Consider the following 18,321-nt stretch of genomic DNA (forward strand, 5'->3'; position numbering starts at 1 on the left):
TCAGTACACAGCTACACAACCACCTCCCACCTCCGTGAGATCCCACCAGCACTTTGGGGGATTGATTTGTTTGGGTTTTTGTGTGCCTGTGTTTTGCTTCCCCCTTTCTTCTCCAACGCTGATCAAAGTCAGATCAGTGAAAGCAGCATCAAAAGTTCAAGCCTCTCATGCTGGGGTCTCCTTCAAAGTTCAGTGGAACTGCTTAAGCCTTAACAAAAGAGGCTTGAAGTTCTGACATTTCAAAAATCATTTTCCTGAACACAACAGGATAAAACAGCTCAGACGAGATATCTAACAAGGGAAAAGAACAAAGCGTCCAAAAGGCAGCCCAAAGGGTTTGTTTTTTCTTTTTTTTTTCCAAGGAAAAAGATCAAAAAATATTTTTTTAAGAATTTCTATTTTTTCCTCCCCCTGCTCTTTTTGTCTTCTTTGGTCCATTCATTATTTCTTGGCCAATGAAATTCCTTTTCATCTAAAATTAGTATTCTGTGTTAGAAAGCTCTAGGAAGTCATACTACAGGTTGCTATTAATGTCTCCATTCCTATTCTATCATACAATTATAACCCTGTTACAGATTTCTTTCTTTTTTAACACCAGAGAAAGGATTATCCCTCTTGTTCCATTCTATAGGTACAAAGAATAACCCTATTTTATTCCTTCAGAGACTATTTTTTTTCCTGGTTACCCTTGAAAGAACATTTCCCAAATAGACAACTCCTCCCCCATCAGCTCTTTCCATTGATCAGCTCTCATGGTCTCAGGGACTGAAAACTTCTTCTTCAATTTATTTCAGAAAACTCAGAACCACCTGAGAGGTGCTGGTTGCCCAGCACACTGCCCTAAGCATACAAGCAGGGCTTGGTGCAGGGTTGTCCCACAGACTGTCATGGTGCTCAGCTTTACCCACCCCTCCCCTGCTCAGTGCAAAGAATTTTGGAATAATTAAATATCTTCAAAATAAGAAGTTTATATATTATACTTTATAAGTATATATTATACTTTATAAGGAGTCTCCTAAGTTTATATTCTAATGTGAATCCAGGGCTAGTACAGGTTAAAATCCAAGCTATCCAATTCACCTTTTCTTTCAAAGTATTTCTCTTTGACCAAGATGAAATGCCTGAACATGTTTTAAACCTACAAAAGCCTTTACACATGCCTTTCATTTACTCTTCCATAGCTGAAGTGCATACAGTTAATTTTACAGGCAGTGCTTGACTCAAGGAGAGCTTTTCAGCACACAAACTCCTTGCAGGGCCATGGGCTGCTCACACCAGTGCTCCCTGGCTGTGGATGAACAAACCCAGAGAGCTCCATCCCAGAGGAATGCTGTCACTCCTGCCAGAGCTTTGTCACCCTGGCAAAGCAGAAGCAAATGAGTGATACAAATCTGTGTATAATTACAGCTCAGGCAAGAAGCATCTTTCCTGTGGGAGGAGCAAGGTTACATTTTAATTGTCAAATTGCACTTTCTTGATAATTCTGACAGACTCGTTCCATGGCTTTTCTTGGCAGTCAGGTCTTGATTTTTCCATGGCTGAACTTCCAAGAAGCAAGGCAGGTATTTAATTTTATACAGCAGGTACTCAGCCAACTTTTCTCAAACCCAAGGAAGAGATCATCTTCTCACCCTGCCTTGTGGTCAAGCTCATTCTGCAATGAGATCTCCACTAATGTAATTAAACAATATAATTGTGCAGGTGTTGGTAACACATCCCTGTCCTCAGTAGGCAATGGCTGAGACAGAAATTGGACTCCTAAAGAAAAGCTTCTTAATGCTCCATATCTCACACATCCAACACTCACACTCCACCCTGGGGCTCCCTCTCACAGTGATGCTCTCTAGATACTGGACAAGAGCTTGGGGAAATCCAGCCTAAATCTGATCACACCATTAAGTAGATGTCGAGTGAGTTATGATAACACTTTAAAAACCACAAAGTACATGTGGATGGCAGAAAAGACAACCAAGAAGCAGAACATGCAAAGTTAATATGCCACGGGACTGAGGCAAACTACCTCTCATTGACCCAGAGACATCAGGAATGCTCCTTACTGATGAGAGGAAGAAACTTTTTACAGTGAGGGTGGTGAAACACTGGTCCAGGCTGCCCAGAGAGGTGGCAGATGTCCCTTTCCTGGAAACATTCAAGGTCAGGCTGGACAGCACTCTGAGCAGCCTGACCTAGCTGCTGATGTCCCAGCTCACTGCAGGGATGTTGCACTCCATGATCCTTTAAGATCCCTTCCAACCCAAACTATGTCATGATTCTGTGATGTAGCACATTGCTACCTATGCAACCTCCAAAAATCCTTGCTGGATTGCTGCATCATTGCTGCTGCAGGTATTCCATGAATTCTTGTTTGAAAGCAAAAGCACAGCCTAAGGCAGATATCCAGGACCAACCACCATGCTTCAAGCAGGCAGGCTCTCATCCTGCAGATGCATAAGTGAATTCTTGCCTTTCTCCTTCTATGGATGGGAGCAGGTTAGTTGGTCAAAGATACTTTCCTTTATTAGCCTTCTCCTACCACCCATCCAAAATTAGAAGGCAGATGGCATTGGTAGAAGCTCAGCAGCTGCTGGGAGATGCCACCTCCCCAGTTGTGGGTGCATTCTGCCTCCCTCAGGATGCAACAACTCCCAGCTCCAACCCATCCCCTGCTTACACCATCCAAATATCAACTCACCTATGCTTTGCTCTGATAAATCCTGCAGAGGGGCAGGGAGGAGGCATTCGCCCTCCTTGCACCCTGAGCTGCCCCAGCACGTGTGAGTCTGTGGCAGGGACGTGGGTGGGGGTGCTGGGTCAACAAGGGAAGAGCTGAGCAGAGGCTCAGGAGCCTGTCAAAGGCACGATAAAAACATGATGTACTTCAGCCTCCTGAATCTTATTAGTTCTCCATGCAAAGAGTGTTCACGCCGTAAAGCCGTCTTGGAATCCCTTTGATCCAGGCTGATACAGTTTATAAATTGATGTTAATATTTAGAGTTCATGTCTGCTAATGCTGCAGCCATTTGCTCGCATTTTCTTGCCAGCCAAACAGGCAGGGGAACAGGAATGAGCTGCAAAGCAGACACAGGAGGTGACCCAGTGATTAGGAGCTGATGGAATTAAATGCAATCTGGAAAGCTGCTCCCAAACCAGGCCACCTGACCAGAAACACACAGGGGCTGGCTCAGCCACACCTGCTACAGAATCTGCAACAGGAAAGTAGTGCTTCTGCTGAACCTCTGAGCCAGGTCTCCAGACAGCAAAAGAGGCACCTCTGCAGCAGAAGGACTCCAGGAGAAGAAAAAAGCAATGTAAGAAAAATCCCATTTCAAGCCAGAAAATTCCCTCTGATGATTTCAGATGAAGCTTGTGGGGCTGGGACCAGCTGAGGAAGATGGGGGAGCTCAGTGGCAGCATCACTGAAAGCTCAGATACCTTTCAGATCAGATCCTGTTCTCTATCCTTCCAGAATAAACCTGGAGTGCTTCATGTGCAATTAAAGAGCATCTCCAGCTTTTCCTTGCTGTACAAAGGAACAGGTAGGTAGCCAGTCCCCCACCTCCTGCTGCTCATTTCTCTGCCACGTTCACAGCATGTGCTGAGAACACAAGTGAATAAACACCTGAGGACACCATCTAATGCCTGGTCACTCTGAGGGCTGCAGGAGACTGAGTAGAAAATGCCAAAAGCAAACAATTTAAAGCAACACATTTAATTAAAACCAAAATGAAAAGTTGTTGCCAGTCCAACAATTCCAATTTGCAGAGCTCTGGCAATCCTGAGGGGAAATCAACACACACTTCTAATAGCAGCATCCAATTCCACCAGTGTCCTGGAGGAAACAGCCAGAGAGGGGGAAGGTAGGAAAAGATCTTCAGATGAAACAATTCCTGATCAACTGAGTGGCAACCACAGCACACCATTGAGCAGGTGCAGATGCTTGAATCTTAAAAAAAAAACTAAAAGAGAAGCCACAAAGAAGCTTCCTCCAACTCTGCCACCACAGCAGACACACAAACCCACAGCAGTCTCAAGTGGTGATCCCATCTCTCACTGCTCTCCTGCTTTTGTCTGGGATGGGACTGGGTTATTTTTCCTCCTTGTGTTGTTTGGGGAACAATGTTCAAATTCCATGTTTGGCTGAAGCAGAAGCACAGGGGGCTCAGAGCAGAGCCCAGGGCAAGGACAGCGCACACGGTGCCTCTGGTCCCCATCACTCAGCCTGGCTGTAGCTCAGGGAGGTTTCACACAGAGGATACCACATATCCTTTGGAATGCCTCTCAGGAGAGGAGAAAAGGAGGCTGTGGATGCCCTGAGATGTCTTTGAAGTGACAGAAACCTGCTTTATGTCCTTTACTTTATTTCCACTTATAAAACAAAGCCCTACAAGCCCCTAGCCAAATGGAGCTCTTGCTTCCTTCTGTGCATGAGAGGATCTCACCTACTTCTCCCACTAAAGTATCCAGATACAAACATCCACCCAGACCATATATAACCTCTTTGCAGGCTGTAAAAACAGGAAGCTTTAATTGATACTATATTTCAAACTGTTGTGCAGCAAGGACATATTCCAGGCTGAGTCCTCCAGGGTATCTTTCTCCAGTCCTGCCTTCCCTGCAAGCCATTCCTGTTGCCATATCTCTACTTTTTTGACTGATTACTTACAAGAAAGAAAAGAAAAAACAAATAAGCAAACAAGCAAAAAAATCACATATTCATAAAGGCTTTTATGGCTCAGAGATGGAGGGGTTCTTTTCCCTTTCTTCTCCCCTTTGGCACTGCTAAAGGGTGCTCTAAATAATGCTTCATATTTCCATGCCCTCATAAAAGCCACTATGAGCCTTCCTATAAATCTGAGCCACCTCCAAAATCAGAACCAAACCTTCTGCTTGGTGCAGGCAGAGGCTGCCCTGAGTTCAACATGATGCCTTGGAGCAGCAGGAGGGACGGAAGGATACTCCCAGCATCACATCCTAAGAGGGAATTTTAGAGGCACCAACCTCTTTCTCAGAGGCAGGAGCCCCACCAGCCACAGCAGCTTCTGCCAGGCTCTCCTAGGCTCAGCTGCCCCATGAAATGAAGGCAGAGCAGCTGTACAAACCAGGCAATAATTGCTCAGAGGGGAAAGAAGCAGAGGGGAGAAACTCAGTCAAATGAACAAAAGGAAGAAAATTAACCAAGAGAGAGAAATAAGGGCAATAAAGACAGGCTGGTTATTAATACTGCTGCTTGGAATATGTTCTCCCAGCTTTTGCTGCCAGTTGGCTTCTGGTCCAAGTCCTTCCCCTCCCCTTTCCCTTTCTGTGACTCCAGTGGGCTCAGGAGCTGCTTCTGATCATGGCATTGCTGGCTGCAGAGGGAGGGAGCTGCTCTCCTCTGAGCCTGAGTGGGGCTTTCCCCCCCCCCTTCGTTTTCCCAACTTGGCTTTGGCTCCTGGCACACTGGAGCTGGCTGGCATCTATTTCAAATTTCCTTCAAAGACGAGTTTTCATCTGCAAGCAAAGGGATTTCTTTCAGCCTCTGTCTTTGTTTGGTTTTTCCTGCAGAGGTGTTGGGAGCTTCTCCTCTTTAAGATTTTTCCTTGGCTACCAGCATCTACTGAAACACAGCATTTCACAAAGGAGTGAGAGGGCACATCTTATCATACACAGGAACGTCTCCTGTGAAAGCATCACCCCTGCCTTATCATCATGCAAGGCACAAAAGAGAACAGCTTAAGGAATGAGACAGCTGAAGTACATGGCAGCATTCACAGGACATGGGGCAGGTGCCACGTGAGGGGCTGGTTTAGGATTGATGAAATCTCTCAGCCAGGCCAAAAACATCAGCTCCACTGTCACTTCACTCACATGGGGATGTCCATGACAAAAAGCAGGTTCAGACCCATCCAGGAGATCGACAGGAAGGAGCAAGTCCCATGTTTTCCATCATCAAGACTCTGGGTGCCAAGGCTCTGCAAACCCAGCCAGCCATTTCTTTCTGGGTGGCATTAAAATTCCCCAGCCAGGCTCAGTTCTGTGATGTCTTTAAATGTTTGATAACATTTTGCTGCCAGTTGGGTGCTGCCTTGGGATTTGTTGTTATTCAGAAAGAAGGGACAACTTGCAGAGCTTTTCTCTTCCCAGGCAAGGGACTCTGCCATCACATAAAATGATGAGATTTCAGTAAAAGTGATAGCCACTGCAAAACGTCTTGGCTGCTCCTCTGTGAAGAATTTGACTGTTTCTCATAAAAAATATTTTTAAAGTTTTTGCACTTTGTAATTATATTTTACAGTTTCATTACAGAGCTCATTTTAATTCTTTTCCAAACCTTTTTTAGCAGTCCTCTTGCCACTTTCTCTTTAGAAAAGTCATTAAGTCGGGACTGGAGATCATCCCATTTCCCCCAGTTTCAAGGATATTAATCTGTTTTATTGGTATTTCATTGTCATTCCCATTCAACTGTTCTCTGTATTTGCATAATTTGCATTGCCAGCCCCTTCCTGGTGACAAGCACAGGCTCAGCTTTTCAATTCCACAGAGTCACATTGCATTTTGGTTTATTTTCTTTTCTGAGGACAAGCTGTCTTCCCTGGGCCCGAACCTCAGCCAGGATGCTGAGCTCCTGACTCTATCATCCCCTTCCTGGGTGACCTTCAGTGAGTACCAAGCCAGTGGTGAACTCCCAGCCAGAATGATGAACTGGCCAGTGCCTGCTTCAAAGGGACATGAGTTAACACTGCAGCAACCTCATTTCCCAATTGCAAAAAGACTTGCTGTTCTCTGGCTGCTCAGAATAACAATCTGTGACGTTTTCAGACTATTTATGTGCAGCCAATGCAATCCTCAAAGCCTTTGAGAAACAGGTCAAGGCACAGACAAGTCCCTTGCTTCAAATTACACTTTTTTCCAATCTCCACTGGTGTTCAGTTCCTCCAGTCTGAGACCACAAACTAAAACCTTTCCTCTTTAAGAAACAAAGTTTGGTTGCTGAGATAGCCCAGGTACCAGGCTGCAATTTCCAGAATTGGAGAGGGGTAAGGAGCATCCTTGGGAATCAGAGCAGAGGCAGCACGGGGGCATTGACCTCCTGGCTGCACCCAACATCTGACCCAGCAGCATCCTTAGGTGCAGCCACACAAGTGGGGTTAATGCAGCAGTGAGGGGCAGTGGTAGGGGTGGGGAGAGCACCTTCCTCTGCGGGTGCTGCAGTGCAGGTAACGTCCTGCAAATGGGTACCAGGACCAAGAAGAAAACACCCTTAGGGCTGAATCCCTCTCCAAACATGCTGGTAAATCCTCTCCAAAACAGGGTGATGGTTTAAGCCCCTCTCCATCACTCCCCACCGCTGCTACACTTCTTAAACCATTTACCTCTCTCCACAATATGAATCCCCCAGGACCTGCCCTCCATTCCAGCCCTCAGAGTGAGGAGGGCTGTACAGGAGGTGGCTGTGCTAGAAAACCCCAGAAACACTGCAGCTTTGTGCAGCATGTTTCTGGCAGACAAAAGGTGCCCTCTCCACATGCCCCAAGCAGCGAGACAAGCACAGGAGCTGAGGAATTGGAACCGACTGAATAATGGGTCCCGTCTGCTGGAAGAAAATGAAATTTGCCCTCGTGTTACCAAAAACTTGCACTCGACGCTCACTGCACATTATAAAGAAAAGGTCAGTGAAACACGAGAAGCCCAGTTGGAGAAAGCAATAAATAGTGACAGCAGCCCTTGTCTAATTTTTCAAAGCATCTCTGCCTTCGCTCAAACCCTCACAATTTCACTCTGCACTGCTGCACGGGAATGAGAAGAGCTTTGCTACTGCAGGACAGGAGGACATCTGGCTGTGCAGGGCTTGTCAGTGAGTTCATAGGAAAACAGGAATATCCATCAGACAAGATAGGTAATAATATAATAAAATAATAAAGTAATATAATAATAATAACAATAATAATAACAATAGATGTGATGGAGAGGATTTGGGGCTCCCAGATGCAGTTTTCTGCTCTGGAAAAGGAGATTCCTGCAGCTGAAAGCAGCCAGGGAAATTCCCATTGGACCCCCATGTCCCAAAGGCCTCCAGAGGGGTCTTAGTCCCTGAAGGGTCTCTTACCATCTGCAATGAAGTGCTCGGGCACATGAAGAGTCACCTTGACTGTCAGAGGGCAGGAGAGCTGGGAGCCACACACCACAGCCAGGATGCAGGAGCTGACAGCAATCAGGGTCAGAGCTGTCTTGTTGATGGGGCTCTTCATTGAACCTGGAAACAGAGAAAGGGGTGGTCAAAGGACACAGCTGTACCAGGGGCTTCTTCAGCCACTTCTCTTCTCTGCATGGGTGCAGAAGAGCTCCAACCCCAGGGAAGGAAGCCACTGATAAAAGGTGTCAGCTCAGCAGCACTTGAGGAGCTCCCAAGGTCTGCAAACCCCATCCTTCCCATCACGCCTTGTTTGGCTGAGTTTTTAACATTCATCCCACTCACTGAGTTACACCCATCTTAGGGACTATATTTTCCTAGAGGAGGGAGAAAACCTGCTCCAAGGCCTGTACAGACCCTCTCCCTGGAACCCCCTCATCCCTGGAGCCACTCCCCATCCATGCCAGGCTCCCTGTGAGAGCAAAGCCACTGTCACTTCTCATCAGCCTTGGTTTATTTGGCAAATCTTGTGAAGTCACAAAAAACAATTAAGCCAAATCTGAGGGATGCCTGCATTGGGACATCATTTGCTTTGCCTTGACATCCAGGAGATGGGGCATCTACACCTGTAGATGCTATAAAGCACCAAGATGTGTTAATGAGTTATTAACAAGCCAGGCTTGGTTCTCTTTTATTTGGATTTTTTTTTTCAAGCCAACAAGAAACTTGAGCATCATCAGGTCTAGAGAGACAAAAAACCACTACAAACCCACTGGGAAACCCTCATGGAGTAATGTGGTGTTAAATCACTGTCAGCTAGAGCTGAGTGGGACAGAGCAAGTCCTGAACTCCTCAGGGAAGGGGGTGAAGCTGGGCAATAGAAAGTCAACAGGAGAGGCTTGGCTATTCCAGGAGGTTTGGATGCTCTTGCTGGACACTAGCCAGAAGCACCCATGTGTTCAGATGTGACATCCTCCACGGATGGAGATGGCCAGGAGAAACCATCCTCTGGCCACTTGTACCCCTCAGTGAGTCCACACTGCCCTAGAAGGGAACAACCCTGGAGAACACAGCTTGGAGCCCCCAGTCCCTCCTCACCAGCCTCTCCAAGGGCCCCATAACTGCACATCCCCCACAGCTACTGAGTCCAACACCTCCCACCAACATTCCACGTTGCTCAGAGCTAATGACCAACATCTCACAGAGGAACTGGTTCCAATTAAAACCCACCTGGGGAGCAGAGCATTGGCAGAAAGAAGGCAGAGCCACCAATTAACCCCAGCAGCAGCAGCACAGTCTATTACAGTGCAGCTGAGATGACTGGGCTCCCAGCAGACCCAGCCATGTCCCTGCTCAGAATTCAGGCAAGGACACCTATTTATTCTTGGAAGCCAGTCCAACCTCTCTGCCCTTGCTCCACAGCCCTTGCCATCTCATCAGAAAGATGAGATTTAAAAAGCATCAGTTCGTAAATTGCATGGGAAATCCATCCAGCAAGTTCACACTTGCACACTCTCAGCTGACCACAGCTGCTCTCAGAGCTGCTGGTGCCAGAGCAGGGATCTCATGTCAAGCCCATGCCATGACCCATATTTTCCAGGCAGGGTACCCTGCCCTCCCCCAAAGCCTCCCCTGTCACAGGATGGAACCTCCACAGTGAATGCTCCAACCAGCACCTGCAGGACCAAAGGGAAATCTGCTGGAAAATCCCCACACACACACTGCAACCAACAGCAATAAGCAAATTGATTATTTATGAAGTGTTTTTACTTTGCTTATGCATACATCATCTAAACAGCCTTCCCACCCCTATTTCACAGCTTTATTGCTGATCTCCCGTGCCCTTCACCTTGTGCTCTGCTTTTTTTCTTCCCAATCTCTATTCATACCATCAGTCTCAGTTAGCACCTCCTTGGGAGGCAAAGCCATCCTCTGGCTGGGCCTGCCACAAACCCTGTGTTTGTCTGGAGATACAACAGTCATGCAGGAAGAAAAAAAAGGGGGGGAGGAAGAAAAAAAAAAGAAAGAAAGAAAAGAAAGAAAAAAAGAAAAAAGGAGGAAAAACCCCTCTATCAGGATAATTGGACACAGCCAAGTATACAATAGAGCACAGAACACTGGATTTTACCATTATAAATCAACTCTCAATCCAGGGTCTTAAAGTGCTTTGCAAACATTAACTCACAAATCCCTGCCAAGTTAGATGAGTATTATCCCCTGTTCACAAAGAGCCTGAAGCACAGGTATGGCAGCAGCTTTCACTGTCCTGCAGCTGCAGTGGAGCTGGAGGAATTAGGATCTAGGAGCTCCCATCTCCATTACTCCATGTAGCTGCTGCTTTCCCTGTGACTGAGATGAACTTGAAACGGCAAAAAGCCCATTTCAGCTCAATGAGTTTGAGGTTGGCTGCCCAAGGAAAGGGACAAGCCACTCCAAGTCTCCTTCAGCTACCTTCCCCCCTCCTCTGCCTCCTGCTCCCCATTTGTTTCCATCACAGCATTAATTATTGACCTCTAGAACTGCCCAACATCGACTTTGACCAACTGAACCAAAACCACAGCTCTTCAGCTTGAGCAGGAATTGCATTTCCAGCTCAATTCTTTATTGCTCACAGCCAGTTTGCTGCCAGGTTTGATGGGAAGCAGCTGGAAAAGCAAATCTTTTGCTTGTTCTTTAAAGAGAGGGACATGGTTCCTATCCTCTGTCCCATCTCCTGCTCTTCAGACCACTGATGCTCCTGTGCTGTGTTTAAACACCCATCTGGAGCTAAGCAGCTCCATGCCAGATCTCTAAATCCACAAATGTATTCCTAGGAAACCACTTCTAGTTAAACCAACTCAAACAGATCCCACGGGGCTTCATGCTTCTGTTTAAGAGATGAAATAAAATGACCAACCCCTTTCTTGGCCCCGAGGGTGTCCAATTCTGTCTCTATATAAACCACAGTGCCATATAAACCACAACACCCTGAGTCAGTGGAGATGGGAGCTCAGCCTGGGTGAAGCCTGAGCCTTTCCTCCTCCCTTCAGCCTTCCAGGGAGCACAGATTTGCACACCCAAGTCCACTGAACAGGCTGGGGTCAACCTCCTCGACCAAGAGGAGGAAGCTAGGGAGAGAATGCAAGACCTTCACAGCTGGATGATGAACCTCAGTACCCAACACAAGTCTTTCTTTGGGTCTTGTGAGGCCCAAAAAGCCAAAGAGGAAGGTGGGGACCAGGAATGGCTAAGATCAAACTCACTCTCCATATTCCTCTGCCCTAATAAATCCTTTGTATATTGAGCTCTCTGCTTTTAATTGAAACACATTTCTGTTGCATCTTGGATGGTTGCAACAGAGTGAGCAGATACTCAAGTGCTCAGCCAGGCTGTCTTAGGGGGAAAGCAATGGTCCAAGGAGCAGGCAGAGCAGCAGGCAGGACACCCAAGGATGAATAAGAAGAAATTATTTCCTTTTCAAGAGGAAGAAATAACCTCTCCCTCTGCCTGCAAGAACAAAGGAGAGAGAATGAGAAAGGAAAGGCAAATTGTTCCATTTTAGGGCAGAATTGTACCCAAGACACTTCCTACTAATCCAATCCAATCAACAACAGCTTAATTAATCTGGAAGACAAGAGGAGTAGCCAGAACTGTGGTCAAAGGGGCTCCTACCACCACCACTTCTCCCAGTCAGGATTTTTTTCCACCAGTTAACCCAGCTCCATCCTGCCAGAGAAGATGCAGACAGCTCCAAAACAGCTTGCAAAACACCACATCCCCCTGAAGATTTTGCACCTGCTGGAAGATGAAGATAAATTCAAAGCCACTGGTGTAAACACTCTGCAAACAGCCCCTCCAAACGCACCTTGTCTTCTTTGAAATACCATTTTCTTGTGTGGTTAATTACTTGCTGCTTTGTATACTTTCCCTTACCCATCTAAAGAGGAGGGAAAAGACCCAACAAAACCCTGAGCTCATTTCTTTTTAATATTGTCAGCACTGCTTAAATTAAGGGGGGGGAGAGAAAAAAAAAAAAAAAGGTATGTTCAGAACACACATGGATTTACAAGCAACACAAATATCCCTCACTCTGGGTAAAACGATGTTTCTAAATCAGGCTCATAAATACTTGCTTGGGAGATTAGTCTATAAAAAAAAAACAAACTTTAATTACCCCATCTTTATCAGCACACAGCCCGTGGTGTTAGCCATATGTGGGTGTGAAACACCGAGTGCTTTGCAATTTCCCCACCCTGCCCCTGGCAGATAATAGCATAACACAGCCTGGTTCGAGGCTACTCGGATATTAAAATGTATTTCTACCACCCGAGGAAGAAAGGGATGGGGAAACTGAGCAGGAGAACACCAAGTGCCTCTGAACTGCTTAGCAACGCTGGGCACAGCCACCAGCAGCTGCCACGCTGCATGCAGAAGAGCCCGGAGTAGGGTGAGCAGTTCCTCCAGCATCCTGGGGAGCAGACACCCTCAGCTCACCCCATCCCACCTCAGCTCATCCCATCCCACCCCACCTCACCCCATCCCACCCCACATCCCCACACTGCTCCCGACACGGCTGCTGGTGTGTCAGAGGAGTTGGCTGCTCCTAATGATCCTTCTTTATGTTCCAGCAGAGGCTCGTTAATCGGGTACAGCAGCGTTTCCAGGGCACCCTCACACACAGGAACATCTCAAGGTGTTTTACAAGCAGGAGATCATGTCCAATCAAATCAAACGCCAATTAAGAGGAGCAGCAGTGTTGGCAGATGGCTCCTACTGCAGAGCGGCTCTGCCCCCCCCAACCCCTTCCACCTCAGCGTGGTTTCTCTTTCTCTAGCATTCCAGACACAAAAGGTGGCACGGGAGGGACATCCTCCCTCCAGCCAGACACAGTTCTCCTGCACCATGATCCCCACACTGGTCACTGGGGATCACTATGCCCCAGAGGCACTTGTCCCAGAAGGGGACGGATGCTGATGCAACAAATCTCCCAGGCAGCATCCAAGCACAGGGATAAGATCAGGAGCGGGTGTTTCATTGCACACCCTCCCTATGCCTCAGCCTCTCCTCCAGCAGGAACCTTCTCCAACCCTGCCTTGGACAAATCCTGAGGGAAGAAGCCCACATCTACAGCTTGGATGTGGGTCAGGGCTGTCTCCAGCCTCATCTCCAGAGTCAGTAGGATGGGAAAAGGTTCCAAAGTGGTGTTTTTTCCCCTCTCCACTCCAGGGGAGACCCCTCTCACCTCCCAGAAGGCAGAGAGGGTGGACACAAGAAGGGATAAGTGGGAAGCAAGGAGGAAAGACAGCTGCATTGTGTAGCAGAAGGGTAAGATCAGACACTTCTGGATTTATAGAGGATTTGATCTTGCTAAGCTCACACTGAAGCAGATTAATTAACATTTATGAATGTTACCAATTAGCTGAGGTGTCCTCCGGTACTGCACAGGGGACTGCAGAGAAGACAGCCCTGTGGGCAGGGATCAGGGCAAGGAAAATGCCAAGGGATGGCAGAGCCCCCATGGGAAGGTTGGTTCCAGGCTGCTGGACCCCCTGGCAAGGTCAAGGATTCAGCAGCTGAGCTCTGGTGCTCACCACAGCCTGAACTGCTGATCCCAGGAAGCTCTTGCACTTCACCAGCAGCCCAAGCCTTGGCTCTTTACGTGCTCCTAAAGTCTTAATGCCTCATGTACTGAATAAATGTATTTACTTCCTATTTATACAGTTTCCAGCAGTGCTCTCCCTTTGCACCAAACCACCACACAGCTCGCAAGGAGACACCTCCAGCAAATGAAGAGGAGGAGGAGGAAGGGGGGGAAACAGAGAGAAAGGAATAGTCCTGAAGGATGGGCAAGGAAGGGGCAGCCAAGGGTGGAAACAGAAGATGAAGGTGGCACAGGTGGACATGCTGGTCTCTGCTGACCCACCAGCAGCCCTGTCACCACGGGCAGGTTCTCCTCCTGATGTGTCTCAGACTTCCCCCAGCACAGCAAAGGGGGGAGGAAGAATTTGTACCAACTCAATATGCTCCCCTGGCTCAATTGCATTTTTTGCATTTCTCTGGGCATGGACAATTAAAATCAATGAAGTCAGTTTGGCTTTCGTGCTCTCGGTGCTGAACTGGCTGAGATAAAGTCACATTAATGAAATAGCTACACATTTGAGGGCAGAGATTGCCTGCATGGGAATTTTCCTTCATGAGAATCAATGGAAACACTTTTTTTTTTTTTTTCCTTCTAGTTTTAGGCTCCAAATGAGTACCAGCTTTACAACATACAAACACAGAGGTGAATCTGAGTGGAAGGCTTCATTTTAAGGAGGAGGGAAAGCAATTTTCAATACAGTGTAACAAAAACATTGTTCCTACAGGAAAAAGAAAAAAAAAAAGAAAAAAGGAAAAAAAGTAATCATTATCTATGAAATAGCTCGAGTTGAGTCACAGCCCAGGGATGATTGCACTCAGCAAGCAAAAGGCTGCTCAGACAGTTGAATTGATTTTGGAGGCGAGGAGGGTGAGGTGATGGAGAGCAGACTGCCAGGGAGGGCTCAGGACCCAGCAGATGCCCCAGCACATGAGGAGCTGCCCATGGCCACTGGGCCCTCACCAAACCAACCCTGCCTCTATCCCTGGACTGCAAACACTAAAGCCAGACACAATTAAAAAAAAAAAAATCAACCAAGGAAAAACAAACAAACAAAAAGCCCAAACAAACTAAAAAAAAACCAAACAAACAAAAAAACAAAAAAAAAACCAAAAGAAAACAAACAAAAACCAACAAAAAACCCGAACAAACCAAACAGAAAACTCCAAAATAACAAAAGCAGAAAAATAAATAAATAAGCAAATAAATAAAGGAAAGCAAACAAACTATCTTTACCCTCCCTCCGTTGTTTTCAGAATAGATGCAAAATGGCTCAGCAGGATCGCAATACAAATCCCTGCTCTGCAAGAGATCCCCCAAGGTTTGGGACACATCCCACATCGCCTCCCATGCCTCAGTTTCCCCCCCCACGCTTAAGGATGAGCTTCACCAATGCCTCCTGACATCCCCCACCCTCTGCCTCCTCCCACTCTTCCTCCAAGAGACAAATCCCTGGCAGCACGGGCGTGCTGAGCATCGCATCCCAAACCAACCGCAGCTTCATTTCCCAGCCCTCGGTAACCCCCGCCCGCATCCAGCCTCCTGTTTATGTTCCGCTTCCCGGGAAACAAGAGCCTCGTTACCATGCGGAGGGCGACAGCAGAGCGATTAGTGAAATTTGTTACCCACATGCTCTGAACAAAATTAAATTAAAAGTGCTGCTTTGCTGTCAAGATGAGGGCCAAGCCAGAGAGATAATTTTTCACTCTCAAACACTCAATTACTCGCTGCGGCTGTATCAGATACAATCAAATAAATAAATAAATAAAATAATAATAATAATAAAAAAAGACCCATATTGCCTCCAGGAACAGATGTAAAAGCTGCGATCTTTTACGCAGTCCGGGGAAGTGAAAGCGCCTGGGGCAGCCGTGGCACCACGACTGCTTTAACAGCAACCCCCCCGCACACACTTTGTAACCAGCTCCCTGCAGCACCTCCTACCCCCAGAACCTCAGAATCCCCCCAGGATGTGCTCAGGCACAGGCAGGAGACCTGTGCACCCCCACACTTACAGCCACCAAGGAGTTAGGGGAGCAAGGGGGCTGCTGAGGGCACCCCAGCCCAGCTTCCCTGCCCAGGTGTCTGAGAGGGCTGGAGAGGGGCTTGGGGTGGGTTTCATTTGCTGATGTGGTGCCTGCTGGCTCTGCAAGCAAAAGAAGCCATCATGTGAAAGCACCACATTTTGTTAGCTGGATGGAAAAACAGCATCCTTGGTGGAGGTTTTTGAGAGCCCAGCAAGGGTGACCATTGACAGTGTCCCTCATTGTCACCACCACCGAGAGCATGAGTGTGGGCTCTGCTGGAGGTGTAGCCTGGAGAGTAGATGGACCCCCAGTGCTTCAGGGTGTAAAGCTGAGACTTGTACCATGAAGGTATCTCATCCCCAGAGATCTGGGGATGTCCTGGCCCCATGGGACCCTGGTTGTCCACTCTGAGGTGCTTTTCCCTGGCTTGGCAGAGAGGTCCAAATACCCTGAATGAGTCCGGTGTTCACCAGATCCCTCCTGTCCCTGCAGCAAGCAGCTCCGGGTCCCCTCCCTGAGCACAGACAGACAGCACAAGGTATGGACTGACACATTAATCCTTTTTACTAGTGCAAACAACCAAAACAATGTTTGCTTTATTGCTTTTTGTCTAACATTTAATTCCTGACAGCATGTCCTCCAGTTTGGAGGCTGCTGGTGTGGTGAGCCAGACCCAGTGTAGACCTGGGGGACGACTCCCTGAGGACCCCAGCACAGAAAGGGTGATGAGGTGCCAGAGGTGTTTGCCCCCCCACCCATATGAGTGGGGAGCACCATCAGAGCACAGAGAACCCTACCTGAATTTCATTCTGCACTTCGTTTAGTTCCCCATGAAATAATAAGTGCCTGCTGCCTCCGGAGACAGGAGAGGATCAAAGAGAAGCTTCCTCATATGTAACAGACTCCGAATACCTAATATTCCCTTATAAAAGGCCTTGTTTTAAACACCGAATACAGAGACAGATCAAAGCTCAGCTTCTCATTTCTCTAACAGCCCTCTGAAGGCTTTGCCAGCCAGCGAGGCACACACACACACGTGTGGCTGACACCAATCCAAGGTACATAATTGGACTCATCTAATTTGTCTAAACCATCACTGCATGCTATGGAAACAGCCAGGTGCCTTATTCATGGAGATCTCAGCTGAAGAGCATTCCTAAATCATGTCCCCCCTTCCCTGGGGTGTTGGGGATCTCTCCTGGGATAGGAGAAGGTTGCTGGGATGCAAAGGTGCCACCTGAACAGAAACTATGCATGAAAACAGAGCAGGATATTGCCTCCTCCTCTTTTAGAGGCGATGCTGTAAGGGGTGAAGTGATGCCAGAGCAGGGAGGAGCAAGCTCAGGGGGACCTGGCTCGAGCTGATGCAGTTGCCACAGTCTGTTTGAAAAGCAGCAGTCACCTGAGGATTTTGGATGAGGGATCCTGGCTGGGTCACTATACAGGGCCCCTCCAGGGCACCTCAACCATCATGTTATCAACAGCATTGATTTGTGATTGCACCCAGCACCTTGCTTTGCATCTGGGTATCCAGCAGCTCCCTGTGCCTGCCCCTTCTGCTTGGCAGGGGACTGAGGTCACCCTCAGCCTGACAGCAGCTGAGGAGACCCCAGCAGACCCCAGGGGCTCTCCAGGCCTGCAGAATGAACAGAGTTAGGATGCTCAAACCCCTTGAAGGCAAAATGCCATCACTTTCCCTGCCTCAGTTTCCCCTAATACAGGCAGCTACAGACCAGATGCAATGCCCATTTATTCATCTACCCTTGGAAACCTTCTCCTAGAAGGGAGCAGGAACAAGAGCAGGAACATTTCTGTGCTACAGAGCATCTGCTCGGAGGCCCGAGGAAGCAGATGGAGGTAGGAGAGGCTCACTCATTACCTCCTGCTCCCCACCAGCAAGCAAGAAGGTTTGGTAGGCTCCCCAAGTCCTTAACAAACTGCACAGTGGTCAGCCCACTGCTACAGGGAGCCTGAGATGGTCTTAGAGTTACAATGCTGCCTTTTTTTGACACCCCTCACCCCCCACATCTTCCTGAGTGACACCTGGGTAGGCACCACATGTAACCTGGGGAGCTCAGAGCTGCAGATTCAGTCCCAGAGCAGGATATATTTTTCTGGGCAGGAAGCAAGCACCAGCCTGGGTCAAGGAGGGTGGAGCAGGAATGAAGCACCCTGTAAGCAATGTTTGTTTGCAGGGCTCTGCCTCCCTGGTTTGGGGGTTTGCCACTAACATTTTCTTCTTGAACTTAAAGGGGAAGCTAACTGAACACATCCCACACTGCTCAGGAGAGGAGAGGAAATCAGTGAGTATCAAAGCCTGATGTCACCCATGATGGGCAGCTGGGGATGTGGCTCAGCATCTCCACAACACTGGCAGTCTGCTCTAAGGGTGGCTTTGTGCTGGTGAAAGGTGTGATGGCTACCAGCCCTGGAGACAAGAGCCACGCACTTACAACAATCCAAACATGATGAGCTTCCCATGCTTCCCAGCTTTCCCAGAGTAATGAGAAAAGGGAGAGCCAGGCCTTGAAGAAAGTGGAGCCCTGGCATGAAGAAACCTGTTGTAG

At 47.8% G+C, this 18,321-nt stretch overlaps 1 protein-coding gene across 1 annotated transcript in view; it reads right to left on the reverse strand.

Moving 5' to 3' along the window:
* The window catches only part of ASTN2 (astrotactin 2), a 269,480-nt gene that overhangs the window by 192,500 nt on the left and 58,659 nt on the right, over nucleotides 1–18,321 (reverse strand). The window contains 1 exon segment of the mRNA XM_030461317.1: nucleotides 8,087–8,233. Coding sequence (XP_030317177.1) covers nucleotides 8,087–8,233 — 147 coding nt within the window.

This window comes from Calypte anna, chromosome 17, assembly GCF_003957555.1.
Source record: "Calypte anna isolate BGI_N300 chromosome 17, bCalAnn1_v1.p, whole genome shotgun sequence".
Taxonomy (NCBI): Eukaryota; Metazoa; Chordata; class Aves; order Apodiformes; family Trochilidae; genus Calypte; species Calypte anna.